The 14,926-nt window shown below is 46.1% G+C and overlaps 4 protein-coding genes across 11 annotated transcripts; 1 reads left to right on the top strand and 3 right to left on the bottom strand.

Moving 5' to 3' along the window:
* The first annotated feature begins 498 nt into the window (after window positions 1–498).
* LOC115741466 (hypersensitive-induced response protein 1) lies at window positions 499–3,964 on the top strand. Of its 5 annotated transcripts, none has more exons than XM_030675387.2 (6): window positions 499–661; window positions 1,784–1,984; window positions 2,385–2,505; window positions 2,589–2,680; window positions 2,777–2,873; window positions 3,321–3,964. In XM_030675387.2, exons 2-6 carry the CDS (start codon window positions 1,796–1,798, stop codon window positions 3,677–3,679), a joined length of 858 nt encoding a protein of 285 aa, XP_030531247.1. In that variant the 5' UTR covers window positions 499–661; window positions 1,784–1,795; the 3' UTR covers window positions 3,680–3,964. The 5 variants fall into 5 exon arrangements, with proteins under 5 accessions (XP_030531247.1, XP_030531248.1, XP_048136457.1 ...); XM_030675388.2 differs by lacking the exon at window positions 499–661 and adding an exon at window positions 673–810; XM_048280500.1 differs by lacking the exon at window positions 499–661 and adding an exon at window positions 1,265–1,378.
* Window positions 3,965–3,969: 5 nt separating this feature from the next.
* On the bottom strand, window positions 3,970–6,176 carry LOC115741468 (mitochondrial outer membrane protein porin of 36 kDa-like). Of its 3 annotated transcripts, XM_030675390.2 has the most exons (5): window positions 6,026–6,176; window positions 5,825–5,923; window positions 5,325–5,386; window positions 4,942–5,168; window positions 3,970–4,790 (listed from the first exon to the last, which is right to left on the bottom strand). In XM_030675390.2, exons 1-5 carry the CDS (start codon window positions 6,072–6,074, stop codon window positions 4,469–4,471), a joined length of 759 nt encoding a protein of 252 aa, XP_030531250.1. In that variant the 5' UTR covers window positions 6,075–6,176; the 3' UTR covers window positions 3,970–4,468. The 3 variants fall into 3 exon arrangements, with proteins under 3 accessions (XP_030531250.1, XP_048136458.1, XP_048136459.1); XM_048280501.1 differs by having other exon boundaries at window positions 5,825–6,176; XM_048280502.1 differs by lacking the exon at window positions 5,825–5,923.
* On the bottom strand, window positions 5,214–7,419 carry LOC115741553 (nucleolar protein 58). Of its 2 annotated transcripts, none has more exons than XR_007198721.1 (2): window positions 6,619–7,297; window positions 5,214–5,371 (listed from the first exon to the last, which is right to left on the bottom strand). XR_007198721.1 is itself a non-coding variant. In XM_030675523.2 (2 exons), exon 2 carries the CDS (start codon window positions 7,002–7,004, stop codon window positions 6,702–6,704), a length of 303 nt encoding a protein of 100 aa, XP_030531383.1. In that variant the 5' UTR covers window positions 7,005–7,054; window positions 7,316–7,419; the 3' UTR covers window positions 6,440–6,701. The 2 variants fall into 2 exon arrangements, 1 of the variants encoding a protein (XP_030531383.1); XM_030675523.2 differs by lacking the exon at window positions 5,214–5,371 and adding an exon at window positions 7,316–7,419 and having other exon boundaries at window positions 6,440–7,054.
* A 1,407-nt stretch (window positions 7,420–8,826) lies between these two features.
* LOC115741567 (protein QUIRKY) lies at window positions 8,827–12,140 on the bottom strand. The gene is made up of 2 exons (XM_030675540.2): window positions 12,103–12,140; window positions 8,827–12,059 (listed from the first exon to the last, which is right to left on the bottom strand). Exon 2 carries the CDS (start codon window positions 12,007–12,009, stop codon window positions 8,860–8,862), a length of 3,150 nt encoding a protein of 1,049 aa, XP_030531400.1. The 5' UTR covers window positions 12,010–12,059; window positions 12,103–12,140; the 3' UTR covers window positions 8,827–8,859.
* Window positions 12,141–14,926: the final 2,786 nt, after the last annotated feature.

Below are 14,926 nucleotides of genomic sequence, written 5' to 3'. Positions count from 1 at the left end.
TTACAAGATCAAGGAACATATCGAAAAGAATAACACAAGATCAAGGACTAAAATGCGGACATTTTTCCTTATGAGCGACGGAGCATGAAAGTGCACAAAATTTTATCTTCGGAGTTGAGCTTATTAAGAAAAAAAATAGTGACACGCATAGCCTTTGGACTTTGGTCAATTGTGCAATGAGATCCATGAACTTTTAATTTTTTTAATGCGATCATGTACTTTTAGTTAATATTCAAAATAATCATTATATGATATTGAAATATCTATTATTCTTTCGTTAATTTAGTCCAAGAATAACATAGAATATTTTTATACGATAAATGGACAAATTTGAGTACCGTGTCAAAATTTTATGGATGCATTCAGCAAATTAAAAATTTAGGGACAATGTTATATATTGAGTTAAATTAATAAATCACATTAGATAAATTAAAAATTTTAAGGACGACCGGGCATAATGGATCAAACTTACTGTACCATTTGGCTCATTTTCCTTATAAAAAACAAAAGACAGGTCGCGGGAAACGTTGGTTTGGTCCCCGATCGCGATCGACCAAGTCGTCCGTTCTTCTTATCTTCGGCTGTGTCATTTTCGGATCATTTCTGGTGAGAATCAAGATGGAACCTTGAAACCCCCTCCGTCCACAGGAACAGAAAACAGGTAATTCTTCTTATCCTCGAGTGCGCGAATCGACAGGTCATTTCTGGTTGATTTCTCTATTTCTTCGGTGAGAACGAAGAGAAACAAACGAGGTTCGGAAGAAAAACCCAGTGGGCACCTTGCGACAGGAATCCGACCTTGTTACTCTGGTTGGTTTCTTGCTTCTTGTTGCGCTCAGAAAACAGTATTGGGTCAATTTGCTTTATGGGTTCTTGTTTCTTGACGTGATTTTCGATGTTTGAAAGGTGATTAGCAGAAAGAAAGTCGTGATCCAAATCGAGATGCGACGTTGCGAATTTGTTCTTCTCTGTGAATGCAAGTCGTCGTTTTTTAAGCGTGTGAAGCTTCGTGAGCTTGTCCCTTAATCTTCTTCTGGTGCAGCTGGTATTTGGGTATTCTTGTTCATTCCAGGTTAAGAAATGAGACTTTCACCGGCCAACGCTAGTTTGCTGTCCATATATTTATGATCTCTATAGGGAATGAATCATTTTTTGCCAAAATTATAATTAGTCAACTCGTGGGTTGCGTATAAAAAGCTCTTCTTGTATTGAGTTGTCATTCTAATCTTACTATCAACATTCTTTAGTGTTTGCTCCAGAACCTATTGCTGCGGTAGTCTCTCTCTCTCTCTCTCTCTCTCTCTCTCTCAGTTTCATAAATAGTCATACGTTATATACCATCCTATAGTTGTTCTTTGAGGAACAGAAAGATTTGAGGGTAGGTCGGTCGTTCTCTTAAGTCCTTTCCATTTTTGTTTGTGTTCTTTACGATTCACTGGAATAGCATGGATTCTTAGTTTCAAGTTTCAGTCCTGTTTGAGTATCTTGCTGTAGAATTTGAATACAATTTATGCTTGCTCTAGTGTTGATCGGCATAGACAAGGTTGGTACAAGTACTCATGAGGAGTCACAGAAATTTGTTGTGGAAGTTGATGAGTAGATAAGAGCAAACTTCTCAGTCAAATTCACGATTGCCTGAGTTTATGCTGTAGATGATACTGTTATTTTTGATAGAATTCCCTGCTTTCAAGGTTCTTGTATCCCGTATGAGAAGCATTATTTGTTTTCATTTTCTCTCTGCCAACAACTTGATGATCTGAATTCTCCTCTTTTTGATGCGTAGCGTGGAGATAACATGGGGAATCTGTTTTGCTGTGTCCAAGTTGATCAATCCACAGTAGCTATCAAGGAGACATTTGGCAAGTTTGATGACGTACTTCAACCGGGATGCCATTGCCTTCCTTGGTTTCTTGGAAGCCAGCTAGCGGGGCATCTCTCACTTCGAGTGCAGCAGTTGGATGTGCGATGTGAAACCAAGACAAAAGTATGTGTCTCTGTTCACTCTGTGTGAGAATTTCACAAACTTCACTGGTCTAGAAGTTATGATTTGCACATTAAATTGAATCACTGTCTAGCTGAAAAGTGAAATCATCTTTTTCTGCTTGTGATATTTGCAAGTCGATAAGTCCTGCTGCTAATTTATTACTCATTGAAGCCCCGAGTAAGGCTGAGTCTGTGACCACGATTATGAAAATAGCTAAGTTTTAGTAGTTCTTATGAGATTGCTATCAGCCTAATAGACTCCACTAGATCGTGTGCCTCTCCTTTTGGAGAAACTTTGAACTCGGTAGATTTTCCATATAGAGCTAAAAGCCCCATATCAGTTTCATCTTCGCGGAATAGCCTAATAAGCTTGTTTGGCTTCATGGACATTTCCACTGCAGGACAATGTGTTTGTCAATGTTGTTGCATCCATACAATATCGTGCTCTTGCAAATCAAGCAAGCGACGCCTTTTACAAACTTAGCAATACAAAGGGTCAAATTCAAGCCTATGTGTTTGATGGTATGTTCCGAATGTGACATTATTGTTGCATGTATAAACACTGTGATTTGTAATATCCCTTACCTTTCCTTTGATTGATTTAGTGATAAGAGCAACTGTTCCAAGACTCGATTTGGATGATGTTTTTGAGCAGAAAAATGACATAGCCAAAGCAGTTGAAGATGAACTTGAGAAGGTAATGTACAGAATGCGGAAGTATGTTTGTTTGTGATTTTGTGAAAATGAACCATGGACTTCACTTGGTTTAACTTCTGATCATTGACTTTTATAGGCTATGTCCACATATGGGTATGAGATTGTGCAAACGCTGATTGTTGATATTGAACCAGATGAGCATGTAAAGCGAGCTATGAATGAGATTAACGCTGGTAAGAATCACAAACATTAGGAGATCTCGTACTCCATTTTCTGCACATTTTGTAGTCCTTGTAAAAAATTGTTGATGGAACCTTTGTTCTTGTCTTCAGGAAGGGTGCTTTTCTACTTTTGCATCTCTTTCTTCAAGCATTTGGATCAACATTTACTAGATTTTAGAAGATGCTCTAAATTGTTTTAAGAGGCCAAGATTCAGAAGATTTTATTAGTCATTGATAATTGATCCCATTCTTCCATACAGCAGCAAGTACTTGTCTTTCCAGTAATGAAGCATATTTAAAGCACACAAGACGGCTCTTCCAGTTAACATAGAATGAAACTTTGTAGAAGTTTATATGTTTGCTGAATTTGTATCCCAGCTTAACCATATGCAACATCTTGGTCAAACTTCTAATATTCTTATGTATCCAAATGTCATCATATGATATTGTACTTCTCAGCTGCGAGACTAAGGGTGGCAGCTACTGAGAAGGCTGAAGCAGAGAAGATTCTGCAAATCAAGAGAGCTGAAGGTGAGGCTGAGTCGAAGTATCTCGCGGGGCTTGGTATCGCCCGCCAGCGTCAGGCGATTGTGGATGGTTTGAGAGATAGCGTACTGGGCTTCTCGGAAAACGTGCCTGGGACCACTGCCAAGGATGTCATGGACATGGTTCTCGTCACCCAGTACTTCGACACCATGAGGGAAATTGGTGCTGCATCTAAAGCCTCTACTGTGTTCATTCCCCATGGTCCTGGTGCCGTTCGCGATGTTGCCTCTCAGATTCGTGAGGGACTTCTTCAAGCTTCCTCCGTCAGCTAGTTGCACATCGGAGTCTACTCGAAATAAGGATGAAGCCCGAAAAAGGAAGGGGAGAAGCTTTCTTTGGCTTTCTATGTAAACGTTTCTGTGTGCATTTGCTGGTGATGTCTTCTGAATGTCCGTTTTGTTTGACCTTTTGGAGTGATGGTTTAAGCACTGTGTATATGAATCTTGAAGGTGTTCCTAAAACAGTCTTCATGCTTCTGCACGGAGATACTGTTGTAAGTTGCTTGTTTGAATATTGTCTTGGATTTGCTATAATCAAGGATAGTGTCAGTGTGTCTAAAGTGGTTACAGTTTTGCAGCTGTTATTTCCTTATTTGACTGGAATTCTGGTGCATAAAACATGGTAGAAAGCTATCATTCAATTAATCCAGCACGCTACCATCATCTCTAGGATGCACGCGGTGCCTTCCAAACAACTCACCATCCGCACATGAAAGGAAAAGGAAGAAAAGGGAAAGAAACATTTTTCTCTGGAGCGGAAGCATCTTAGGGACCCAGTTAACAAATTGGCAAAAATAAATTCTCGCAATTTGGTCTTTTGTCAGGTGTATTCATGCTTATCCGATCTGAAATATTTGATTGCGCTTGGCTATGGTAGTGATAGAATTTCATTTCCCAGTATATAACTTGTCAATGTGATACAAGTTCATAAAGATCTCTGCGGATTGCATGATTTGCCTCACCATAGGTAGCACTAACAGGGAAGCAAGTATATGAAGTATTTGACTATAGCCAGTTCTGAGCTAGAGGCAAGCGGGTGCTATTCTCTTTCATTTCCCTATTCTATGGCCTCATTGAAAAAGTCATTCCTATCTTTGGTATCCAGTCTAAGGAATTTCGGGAATTTCGGCGAAATTCCAGCTCTCCGGCAATGCTCAAATAGAGCTTTTGCAAGCACTTTTGCTGAATAAGAGCACCCAGTTTACCTTTCGTGTCTACTCGAGCCTTCACTAATGTAGAAGTGGATATTGCCTGCTGTGTTCCCATGGTGATGCTCGTGTAACTGGTCGAAAAGCCGTGTTTCAGTTCGGCTGCGACTGCAGTTTGGGTCAGGGGATTCACTGTGTGGTAACATGAAGCTCTCAGAGTGTCTAGCTTGTCATTTCTGCATATTTGGCAACTTCGCTATTTAGATAACTGAGTCTTATCTTAGCTAATAGAAATTGTCTAGTAAAGTTGAAATGAAATTAAAATTTTTTTTTTGAATCATCATGACTATTTTCTCTTTCCAGAAAATTTCAATTGGGATTGCTCACAGGGTCAAGGAAGCTTCAAGGAAAGGGAATCTGAGGCTTAGACCGGCATCAATTCTGTTGAATGCTCTTGCTGATATGTTGAACACAATATCAGTGCCAAGAAAAACTTGAGTGCTTCCTACCACCCCGGAAAAGCTTATCATCGGGTCATATCCTCTGGAAGCATTCGCTATTACTCCGGTGCCTGCTGTAATCGCAGCATAGTCGTGTAAATATTGCAGTTCCACCTGTCACCGCACATACATTGCAAGTGTGAACCAATCGTGCTGAGATGTAAGTGGAAATATAATGGGATACTTCTATTCTCGCCAATGCTAGGCATTGATGTCGAAATTAGTGAGAATGGAAAAGATCAAACTTGGTAAGAAACTGAGAGCTCTTACTTTGCCGCTGTAAGGAGCAATGAGTCTGAAAGCCGTTCCTAAACCAGGTACGATTTCTTTAACTGTTGCAATCAGGATGGAGATAGTTGCTGTTATAAGTTGGTAGACAATTTAGATCTGGACTAGGTTCGTAAAAAGATGTAATATATTTGTTAATGGACATTCCTGAGGGAAGAATGAAGATGTTTGCAACTATAAGATGAACTATGTCGAGGAAATGTCAAGAGATGAGTGAAGATACGCAAGCTTCAAGAACTTTATGAAACGTTGAAGTTTTTGTTTTTCAACTCTCGTGTAAAGTTTCACTAACTTCCATCAATTTGATCACCAAGATGACATTGCAGTAGCATTTAACTGTCATATAAATTGGTTTATCCTATCATTCTCATTGTTTTTTGAAAAAAGAGCTGCTCCCTTTCTGAGAATGCAACATGCCTAGTTACAGAACATCTCGCTCTGCGAAAACATCAGTGAAAATTAGATTTGTAGGAGGGAATTACTCCGGCAGGTGACATCACAACTCAAGTCACAGTTGATGTCGATAAATTGTTGGTGAAAATGAACTGGAGGTTGTTGGCCATAACCCTTGTAAAGAAGATCTGACAACATTACCAAAAAAAAAGGGAATATGTAATGAAATGTTCTAATAATTAGCATAACACTAAAAAATTTAGCAGAAGGGGAGATGATAGCGCATGAACCTCTGGCCTCTTTGCCGATATTGATGTATGAACCTGGGCACTTGCTCATTGTAATGGAGTGGGATATATGGAGCTATAGGCGATGTAAGTTGATTGGTGGCATGAATACTTGGCCAGATATATGTATTGGCCCCAAGAGAGAAGGGGCCAACAAGGAAGTTTCCTTCTGTATGTTATGACCTGCTCTGGATTATAGTGAAGCTTCCAAGAACTCTTTTTCACTTTAGTTTGCTTGAACTTCTTGTGGAAATTTGGCTAGACTGTGGTACGCGTGCGATGTTGGAATTCGCAAGAAAAACCGGGACATGGAGATGTTGAGTAAATTGGCTGATCAGCGGCGGAGATTTCGGGAGCACTGAAAAGCAGTACGTCACAGCGCATTGTTTCTTTACCCTGCCTCTGTCGATGCATTCTTGATTATTTTATGAAGTGTGATTACACGATAAACAGTTACAGTTTAGGTATTAAATTCAACTTCGTGACTATTATTATGTTGTGGCAATGCTACTCTTCGAGACGTATGCTGCATATTTGACACTAGTATTCATGAGTACAGCATCTAAGTTCTTACACTCCAAAATCTCTACCCCTATTTATGCAGGTATTTTGTTCTTCCTCTCAATCAAGTTCTGTACACCTTATGCATCGGCGTCTCCATCTGGCCTTGAGATGCGTGTTAAGAGATTGCGGCCGGCATGGCTTCCCCACCGGCAGCCTTGGCCTTCTGCTCGGCTTCCTGAATCGACTTCAGAATCTCTTCTCGTTTCGCTGCCAGAGCCTGCATCTTGGCATCGACCTTCTCGAGCTTCTGCCTCAGCTTTTGCGGGTCATTCTTGTCTTCAGGGTTCTTTTCCTTCTTGCACTCCTTGCCCTTCTTTTTCTCCTTTTTCTCCTCTTTTCCATGTTCAGCATCCTTGTGCTTGTCCTCCTTCGGGCACTTGTCCTTCTTCTCGCTCTTGGCTTCTTCTGTTCCACCCATGTCGCTCTCCAAAAATATATGTTATGGCAATGCAGGGGATCGTTGCTAACCTAGTAGAAGGACAAAAACCATGCAAATTGATGAGAGTTGAAATGGCCAGCAAAACAGAGACATGCATCAGAAGAAGGTTCAGTCAGGCTTTTTCCTAGCTTAGTTGAATTTTGTTGCAGGTCCCCTTCTCTTTCACTATTCCCACCTAGGTCCCCCGGCTTCGGTTGCTTCGGCCAAGTTTACGCATCGAATGCTCAAAGATTTAAACAAAGAAAAGCAAGATTTTTCGCCCAGGGAGAGGAGAGGAAAAATGAACAGACCTCAAAGTTTGGATGGCTTTGGATCTTCTTTGGGGATGTGAAATATTCAAAGTTCTCTTCAAAATCTGAATCATTTATAGACATCACCAAGGGGATAACTTCTGTCGTTCCAAGCCCAAGATGCGACCTGAAACGTTGGGAGCCAAAAGGAGGAGGGCATGAATTAGAGGCCAGGGATGAAGCTGCCTTCTCGAGAAACATGATACTCCACTAGTAGTACACGGGGACAAAAACAAGGACTAGCTCTAAATTTAGACATGCGTATGTGTCCTCGGCTCAGGACATGAGAAACCTCATCGGATGGCCGCAAATCCTGTTGCTTTTCAAGGCCAGGAAAAGGTGCTGTGAATCCCCCGTGAACAATAGCAAGGCGAGGGGCGCACCACGGCGCCGCCACGGGCACGAAAAACTCACGGGACATAAATCGGCAGGTGTTTAGAGAAAAAAACGTCGCACGCCATGACATATTAAATAAAATTTAGGATTAATATCACAAAAAATCTTAAATTTGTACATTTATGAAAAATTTATCCAAAATTAATTTTTTAACCACTGAAAATTTTAAAACATCCGTTAGTTCATCGTTAAATTCAAATTGCTGAGTTAGATGAGACGTGACGTATCAATTTGAAATTTTTACCCTCCGTTTGTTACATGCATACTAATTTGAGGTACGATTTTAAGAAAATTCACGGAGAGTAAATTCGTCACGGATGTATCGATTTGGAGTTTTGTATTGTTACAATATTAATTTTGAATAAATTTGCCACAGGTGTACAAGTTTGAAATTTTTCGTAGTATTAACCCTAGTAAAAATTATGCCAAGAATCAAATAAGCAGGAAGAAAGGGATGGTGGCCCTCGCCGATCCCCTCAATCCGGGGTTTGCCTTAACCCGAGAGGCTTATCTCTCTCTCTCTCTCTCGTGCACGCGTGCGCGCGCACACACGTAAAACAAAATGGATATGTTCAATAACAACGGGAAAGGAGAGATAAGCTGCATTTACACTTTACAGGGCTCACGAGCCTCAAATGAACAAAAGTGAAAACGGGGAATTGGAGAAGGCAATCTCTCTCTCTTTTCCATTTAACAATGTCAGAAACCATGTCAATGGGTTGACACCTTTTCGTAGACAGCAAAACCGCACTTGCCCTATTTTCAAATTGTCTGTACCTTCATTCTGCCAAAAACAATCAAAATTAAAAATAAATAAATAAATAAAAAAAGGGAAAAACACCCAATTCAATTTTTCTTTTCCCAATTACACCCCTATTTTCACTGCCTCTCCCTCCCCCACTGCTTTCTCTTATTCCAAAGCTTTGAATAGGGTTAGTCAATCAATTGGGACACGACCCGCGAAAAAGAACATCATTCAACTCTCCCCCTTACAAACAACGTTATTCTAGGACAAACTTTTTCCAACCCGAAAACAGTGCCCCCCCACCTTGTCTCTTCCCCTTCCAAAAAAAAAAATAATAATAATCATAAAGCTAAATTCTAACCGAGTGTTTTTCAATTTTTTTGGTTTCCAAGACTCTACTAATCTACATTAGCCGATCTGAGAGACTCGGAAGTCTCCGGAAAAAGTTTAGGCTCGCCGGCGGCATCGGGTCCCTGAACATCGGGTGGCGGAGGTAGTAGAAACCTAGAGCCACCGCCACCATCTTCGGCGGCACCGCGTACAATGTCAGCGTGATGGCCAGGCACACTCCTATGAACAGCTTCGTCGCTCTCGGGTCCCTCCAGCTCACCAAGGCCTGTACCCTCTCTCCTTGGGTCGCGAAATCCCCGAGAACCGTCTGCACCCTGGCTGCCAGCAGCCGTAACCGGTCGTACCTGGCCCGGATGACGTCCGGCGGTTTCGAGCTAGGTATCGTGTCGAACTCCTCGTCCAGTTCGTCCGGGTCTACCGACTCGGCCTGCGAGAGCCTAGTGTCCATCCCGGCCGGTATCCTTGGCCTGAATCTGTAGTACCACACTCCGATCAAGAACACGTATAAGAAGCCTGTGGGCACGATCAAATCCGGGTACCACACAAGCACTAGGTACAAGACGTGAACTAGGACGGTCGTGACCGGGTTCCGCCACCTCCTTATGTCATCCAACCATTTCGCCAACCCGACCGCCCATGCTAGCACGGCCACGATCCTGAACCAGTTCGCCTTGCTCTTTCTCATGCTCCATGTATGCGAATCAGCATCCAACATGTACCGGACCACTTCCTGCCCGAGTGGTGGCTCCGACCTCGCGAGCCATGCAGCTACCATCTTGGTGGCGGCCCCTCGCAGCGCCTCCTGTTGGGCCACCCCGAGCGGGCGGAGATAGTGCATCCGCGGCAACAAGGGCTGACCATAGACCATGCAAGTATCCGGAAGCAAAGACGGGCAAGCAAACCGGATTGCCAATTCGATCTCGCCCATTTTCTTCAACCCGGCCGTTGTCAACACCAACAGCGGATACGAATTGGTGTACACCTTGTTACTCTCCAATGTGGATACCCGAATACGGATCTTCCCAATGCGGCAATCCGGCTTGTCCTCGGACGGGTCGGCAAACATCCGCCAGTTGTCGAAGACCCCCGCGGTGAGCACGGTACAGGGGTCGTAGACCTGCCACGTGTACTGCTCGTTCCACCGCGGATCGAAGCTGTCCGTGATGGTCCGGGTCCGAACCCACTTCTTGCCGTACTTGGCCACGCAGTAGGCGTCCGTGGACCCTTTGCCGGGGGCTTTGGACTTCATGGGCAAAAGTCCGCGCGCTCCGAGGATCCCCAGCTCCAGGATTCCGACCGCCGGCTTCCACAGCTGCTTCGCCGTGGGCCGGAAGTCGCTGCACACGTGCGCGGCCTCATCAAGCACGTGATAACCGCCTTCCAAGCACAGCCTCAGACACAATCTGCCGAAGTAAGCCCCGCCTCCGCCGGCGCCGCCCTCGAGCGCAAACCACTTGGCAGCCACGTGCCTCTCGTCTATTCGCTGTTCGATCGAGCTCACTGGAATCATAATGTGCCCGAGGAGCTGAGTCTCCTTGTTCGAACGGTCCTCCACAAGCAAAATGAGCGAGTCCTCCAGTGGCTCGCCGGCGACGAGTATGAGGTCCTCGTTCCAGTGGAATGACGACGCGTGGTTGCTCATGGACCCTCGCCGAGTCCGCACGGACTGGAACCCCAGCTGCGCCTTGACCCTGACCTCCGGCGCCGTCAGCGGCGGCAGATTTGGAGCGATGTGGAGGTCCTGAGCTTCGATCACCGTCACCCGCAGGTACCACAGCTTCGGAGACTGGTAGACCTTAGAGCGCGTGTGAGCCACATAAGGCGCGTCCGAGCTCCACGCCTCGGGGAAAGCATCGTCAGCCTGGGTGCCAATCCAGACGGACAGCTGGATGTCGCCGGACACGGGGCTCTTCTCCGCCGGGTCGCTGCCCTCGAGGCGGTACCATAGGGGAGCCAGCGGGCTGTCGGGCGGATCGCGGACGGGCACGTCGGAGAGGTCGAAGCAGACGCCGCCGAGGAAGGTCTCCGACGGCGAGTCCCAGACGGAGATCTCCAGCGTGGAGCTCGCCGACTCAGGCTTGTTGTGGCCGAGCGCGAAGACCTGGTGCCAATCCGGCGCGTCGGTCGGCTCGCCGGGACGGTGAATCGCCGGCTTCGAACGGACGTAGTGAGTGGACGTGCGGACCTTCGCGTATGGGCTCTTGTTGTGAGCGAGACCTCGGGCCTTGACGATCCTGATGAACAGGTACTGCATTGGCTCTACCAGATCGTACGGATGGGTCCTCTCTGTCTCGGACGCGAATCTCTGGTGCGACGATATCACCCTCGGCGCGAAATCGCCGCTCGGAGGCCGCCTCAGAACCCTGACTCTCTCTCCGACTCTCGCGCCCTGCATCTTCATCACCTCCGGCGGAGGATGCTGCATCGCCGCCTCGGCCGTCGGGGGAGCGGCCGCCGCATGCGGTGCCGGCATCGCCTCGGGCTGGGGCTCGTGGCGGAAGTGCACCACCTGGGGCGGCGGCCGCGGCGACTCCTCGATGACCACCAGGGGAGGGGAGGGCGATCTGTCTCGGCGCCGGAGCGGAGGCGGCGGACAGCATTCCATCGCGACGGCCCCTGGCGGCATCTCAAAGACCCTGCCCTCCTCCACCACCATCACCGGCGGAGGCTTCATCGCCGCCGTGTCGGAGGGCTTCGGATGAGGAGGCGGCGCCTCCGCCTCGTCCTGCGGCGGCGCGGGGGGCTGCTCCCCCACTAGCTCGTCGTAGTAACAGATCCTGAGCCCAATCTCGCCTCGTATCCAGGTGAACACGCTCTTCTTCTCCAGCTGGTAGTACACCAGGCCCTCCTCGCCCCGCCTCATGAACTGCGTGCCGTAGAGCTTGACCCTCCCGAGGAAGTGGTTCTTCCGGGCCCCGGCGCCGGCGGAGAATTTCTTGTCGTTGAAGACCTCGACGTCGAGCTCCTCGTACTCCATGTTCTCCGGGTCGGAGACGAGGAACTCGAGGGTCTCGTTCCATGCGGGGTTGAGGTCGCGGTATTTGGTGGCGGTGCGATTCTTCTGGTTGTCGAACTCGACGATGACGTAAGGGCTGGAGCTGCCCTGACCGTCCTTGGGGAGTAGGTCCCGCGCGTCGACGACCTCGACGAGGAGCTTGCGCACGGTGCTGGGCGGCGGCGGCGTCGGCGTCGTCGTCGTCATGGCGTCATCCTCGTGCGGCGCTTAACCGGGTCGGGTTTTGGTGGGTCCTCTTCAGGGTCTCTCCGCCCGCGGAGAGGAAGGAAGGAAGGAAGAAGAAGAAGAAGAAGAGAGCGTTGATGGCGGAGGAGAAGGTGGGGGGGTGTTCCTTTATGAGGTAAAAGCTTTCTGCAAAATCTTTCTCCTCATGACTGTCCAATTTGGCTCTATTTTTCTTCCTGAATTTACATTTTATTTTTATTTAATAATTAATTAAATTTTTATTTTTTTTATTTTTTTATTTTTTTGGGTGGGGAGGCGGGGAGAGGAATGTTGTTTTGCTGGGTGGGTTGGGTTGGGGAGTGGAGTGAGGTCGAGAGATTCCAAACTGAAAGGAGAAGGAAGTTTTGTTTGTTTGGGCCGTCACCTTTTCGGCTCCTCTCCTTTTATTTATTCTCCTCATTATTTATTCATTTTTTATAAATATTTATTTATCGTGTTTATTATATATATATCAAATAATTAAATGAGGGATTGATTGTAAATCTAGGGTTTGATATATTCGATACCTTTCCCCTCCTATGGTTTCGGATAGTGTGTCAGGCTGTCTGTTTTTGTCAAATTCGGATGATCCTTGTCGTGTCTTTGGAAGAGGAAATGCGGGGACGTCGGATCCAAAAACTCAGCCGAGAAATAAAATCGGGGCAGAATTTCGGCTCGGTGTGTGCCTGGCGCACGAAAGCTTTAAGCCGATAGGTGGAGGGGACGCGTGCTTCCAAAGTGCGTATAAATCTCGTGGATAGGCGACGGCGTGAGATGATTTGACTCGAAATGACATTTAGTACTCGTTGATTGTCGTGAATAGGCCACCGCGGGATTGAAGGCCGTGCAAACGCAAGCGAGGCGAGGGGGCCGAAAATTCAAGTTCAACACACACACACCCAAGAGATGTCTTGCGCCTTTTTCGGGCACGCGGGCTGTTTTCATTTCGCGTCGTGCGAATCGAACCCCGAGGAGATCGAAATCAAATACGTGGGTGAACGAAAGGACACTCGTACGATTAGATACAATGACACGAGCATGTGGAATCAGTACACCGAGTGACACGATATGTGCTAAGAACAAATTATTTTAAAAAAGTGGGTTGAGTTTATCGATCAAATTTGTGGTATATGCAGGCATCAGATACAATGTTATAAGGAAAATTATCCAAAAAGTCACAAATCTATTGCGATTTTGCCTATTGAATCTTAAACCTTTTAATTTTGCTAATTGAGTCATAAACATTTACAATTTTTGTTAATTGAGTTCATACTACCAATTTTCACAAGAAATTACTAACATGGACATTAACCACCCTATATGATATGATTGGCAATGACGTGAAAATTTCTTAATGATTTTTTAATACTTTTCAATTTTTTATTTATATTTTTCTTCCCTTTTTCCTCTAGCCGGGTCTCGGCGATGGCCGACGATCGCCTAGCGGCAAGGGCGGGCTAGGTCGACCTCGCTAGCTCGAGGACGTCATTAGGTGAGTTGAACTCGCAAGTGGCAGGGGGAGGCTTGCCCTTGCCGGTCGCCAAGAAGAACAATCTTCGCGAGAGGCCGGCGAAGTCGTCCTCGCCTCTAGCCGGTCGTCGAGGCCTGGCGACCTATTAGAGGAAGAAGAGAAGGAAACAAAAAAAAGGAAAATTTTGAAAAAGATGTGCGAATATTATTGAAAATTGTTAACATCGGTGTCAATCGCGCTACATAGGACAAATGACTTGCACATCCGCGATTTCCGATCAAAATTGGTCGAGTAGACTCAATTGACAAGATTAAAAGGTTTAGGATTGAATTGATAAAAATGCAAATATCTTCAAAAATATATGGGAATACATGTGTGTGGGAAGGCGACATTACCTAGTCGTACCGCAAAATAGAACAGGACGAGATGCTGAGGAGTCCTGGCGTGGGCAGGGCACATGATTCCGCAGGGCAACCGCAACCCACCAAGGGGACTCAAACTCCTTTTCGTCCAAAGCTCCGACATCCTTTCGAATTAAAGCGCTCTCTCTCTCTCTCTCTCTCTCTCTCTCTCTCTCCGCCACTTCAAAAGCATACTCCACCTTTTATTTCTTTGGGGGTCCCCTCTCATTTTTTTGCCCCGCACGCACCTCATGCTCGACGAGAGATGTCACGATTCCGCGACTTACCCATTCGGTGGCTTATCCTAACCATCGGACTGTCGCGCCCGTGCACCTTCACCTGATCTTCGGTCCAAATGGTAAGATCGGCGGCGGCGACCTCGATGATATACCGATACGGGGCGCCGTGGGAATCTCCCTGCCCCGAACCGGCTTCGGGTGATCCTCAAAATCCTAAAAGGGTCCCCCTCACTTTTTGCTGGCACGATACACGGCATTTTCACCATTACATTAGCACCGTTTAACTAGGACTAGATCTTTTTTGTTTTGTGGGTCCACTCGTTCGACATTTGGAATATTCGAATGAAAGGATTGGCATCCCAAGAGAATCGAAGCAGGGGGGGAGGGATTTGAAAAAAGTTATGCTCTTCATTTCTGGAGGAGCTTATTAGGGGAAGCTTCGCTCTTGCCCGTACATAATAGCCTCTCGGGATTACAAGCTTTATTGTTCCTATCTTGCTCATCGCTCATCAATGGATCGAGTACATGTCTCTCTCTCGCTCTCTCGAATCGCGAATGGGACCGTATTGATCTCGAAATTGAAGCTTTTGGGCACTGATCCCTCAGAAGCTTCTCCTTCCCACTTCGGAGACGTCTCGTGGTTGGACAAGTCTCTTTCCTTCGGTGGCCTTTATGGAATCAGATCCCTTTTAGATGAAAGTGGATTTTAGAACATATGCCGCCCACCCTCCTCTCTTCTTCGGCCCTTTTTCCCCGTCCTTTTCTCACCTTATGCTTAGCCACCCGCG

Source organism: Rhodamnia argentea, chromosome 6 (genome assembly GCF_020921035.1).
Source record: "Rhodamnia argentea isolate NSW1041297 chromosome 6, ASM2092103v1, whole genome shotgun sequence".
Classification (NCBI taxonomy): Eukaryota; Viridiplantae; Streptophyta; class Magnoliopsida; order Myrtales; family Myrtaceae; genus Rhodamnia; species Rhodamnia argentea.
This window is presented reverse-complemented; position numbering and strand designations above follow the sequence as displayed.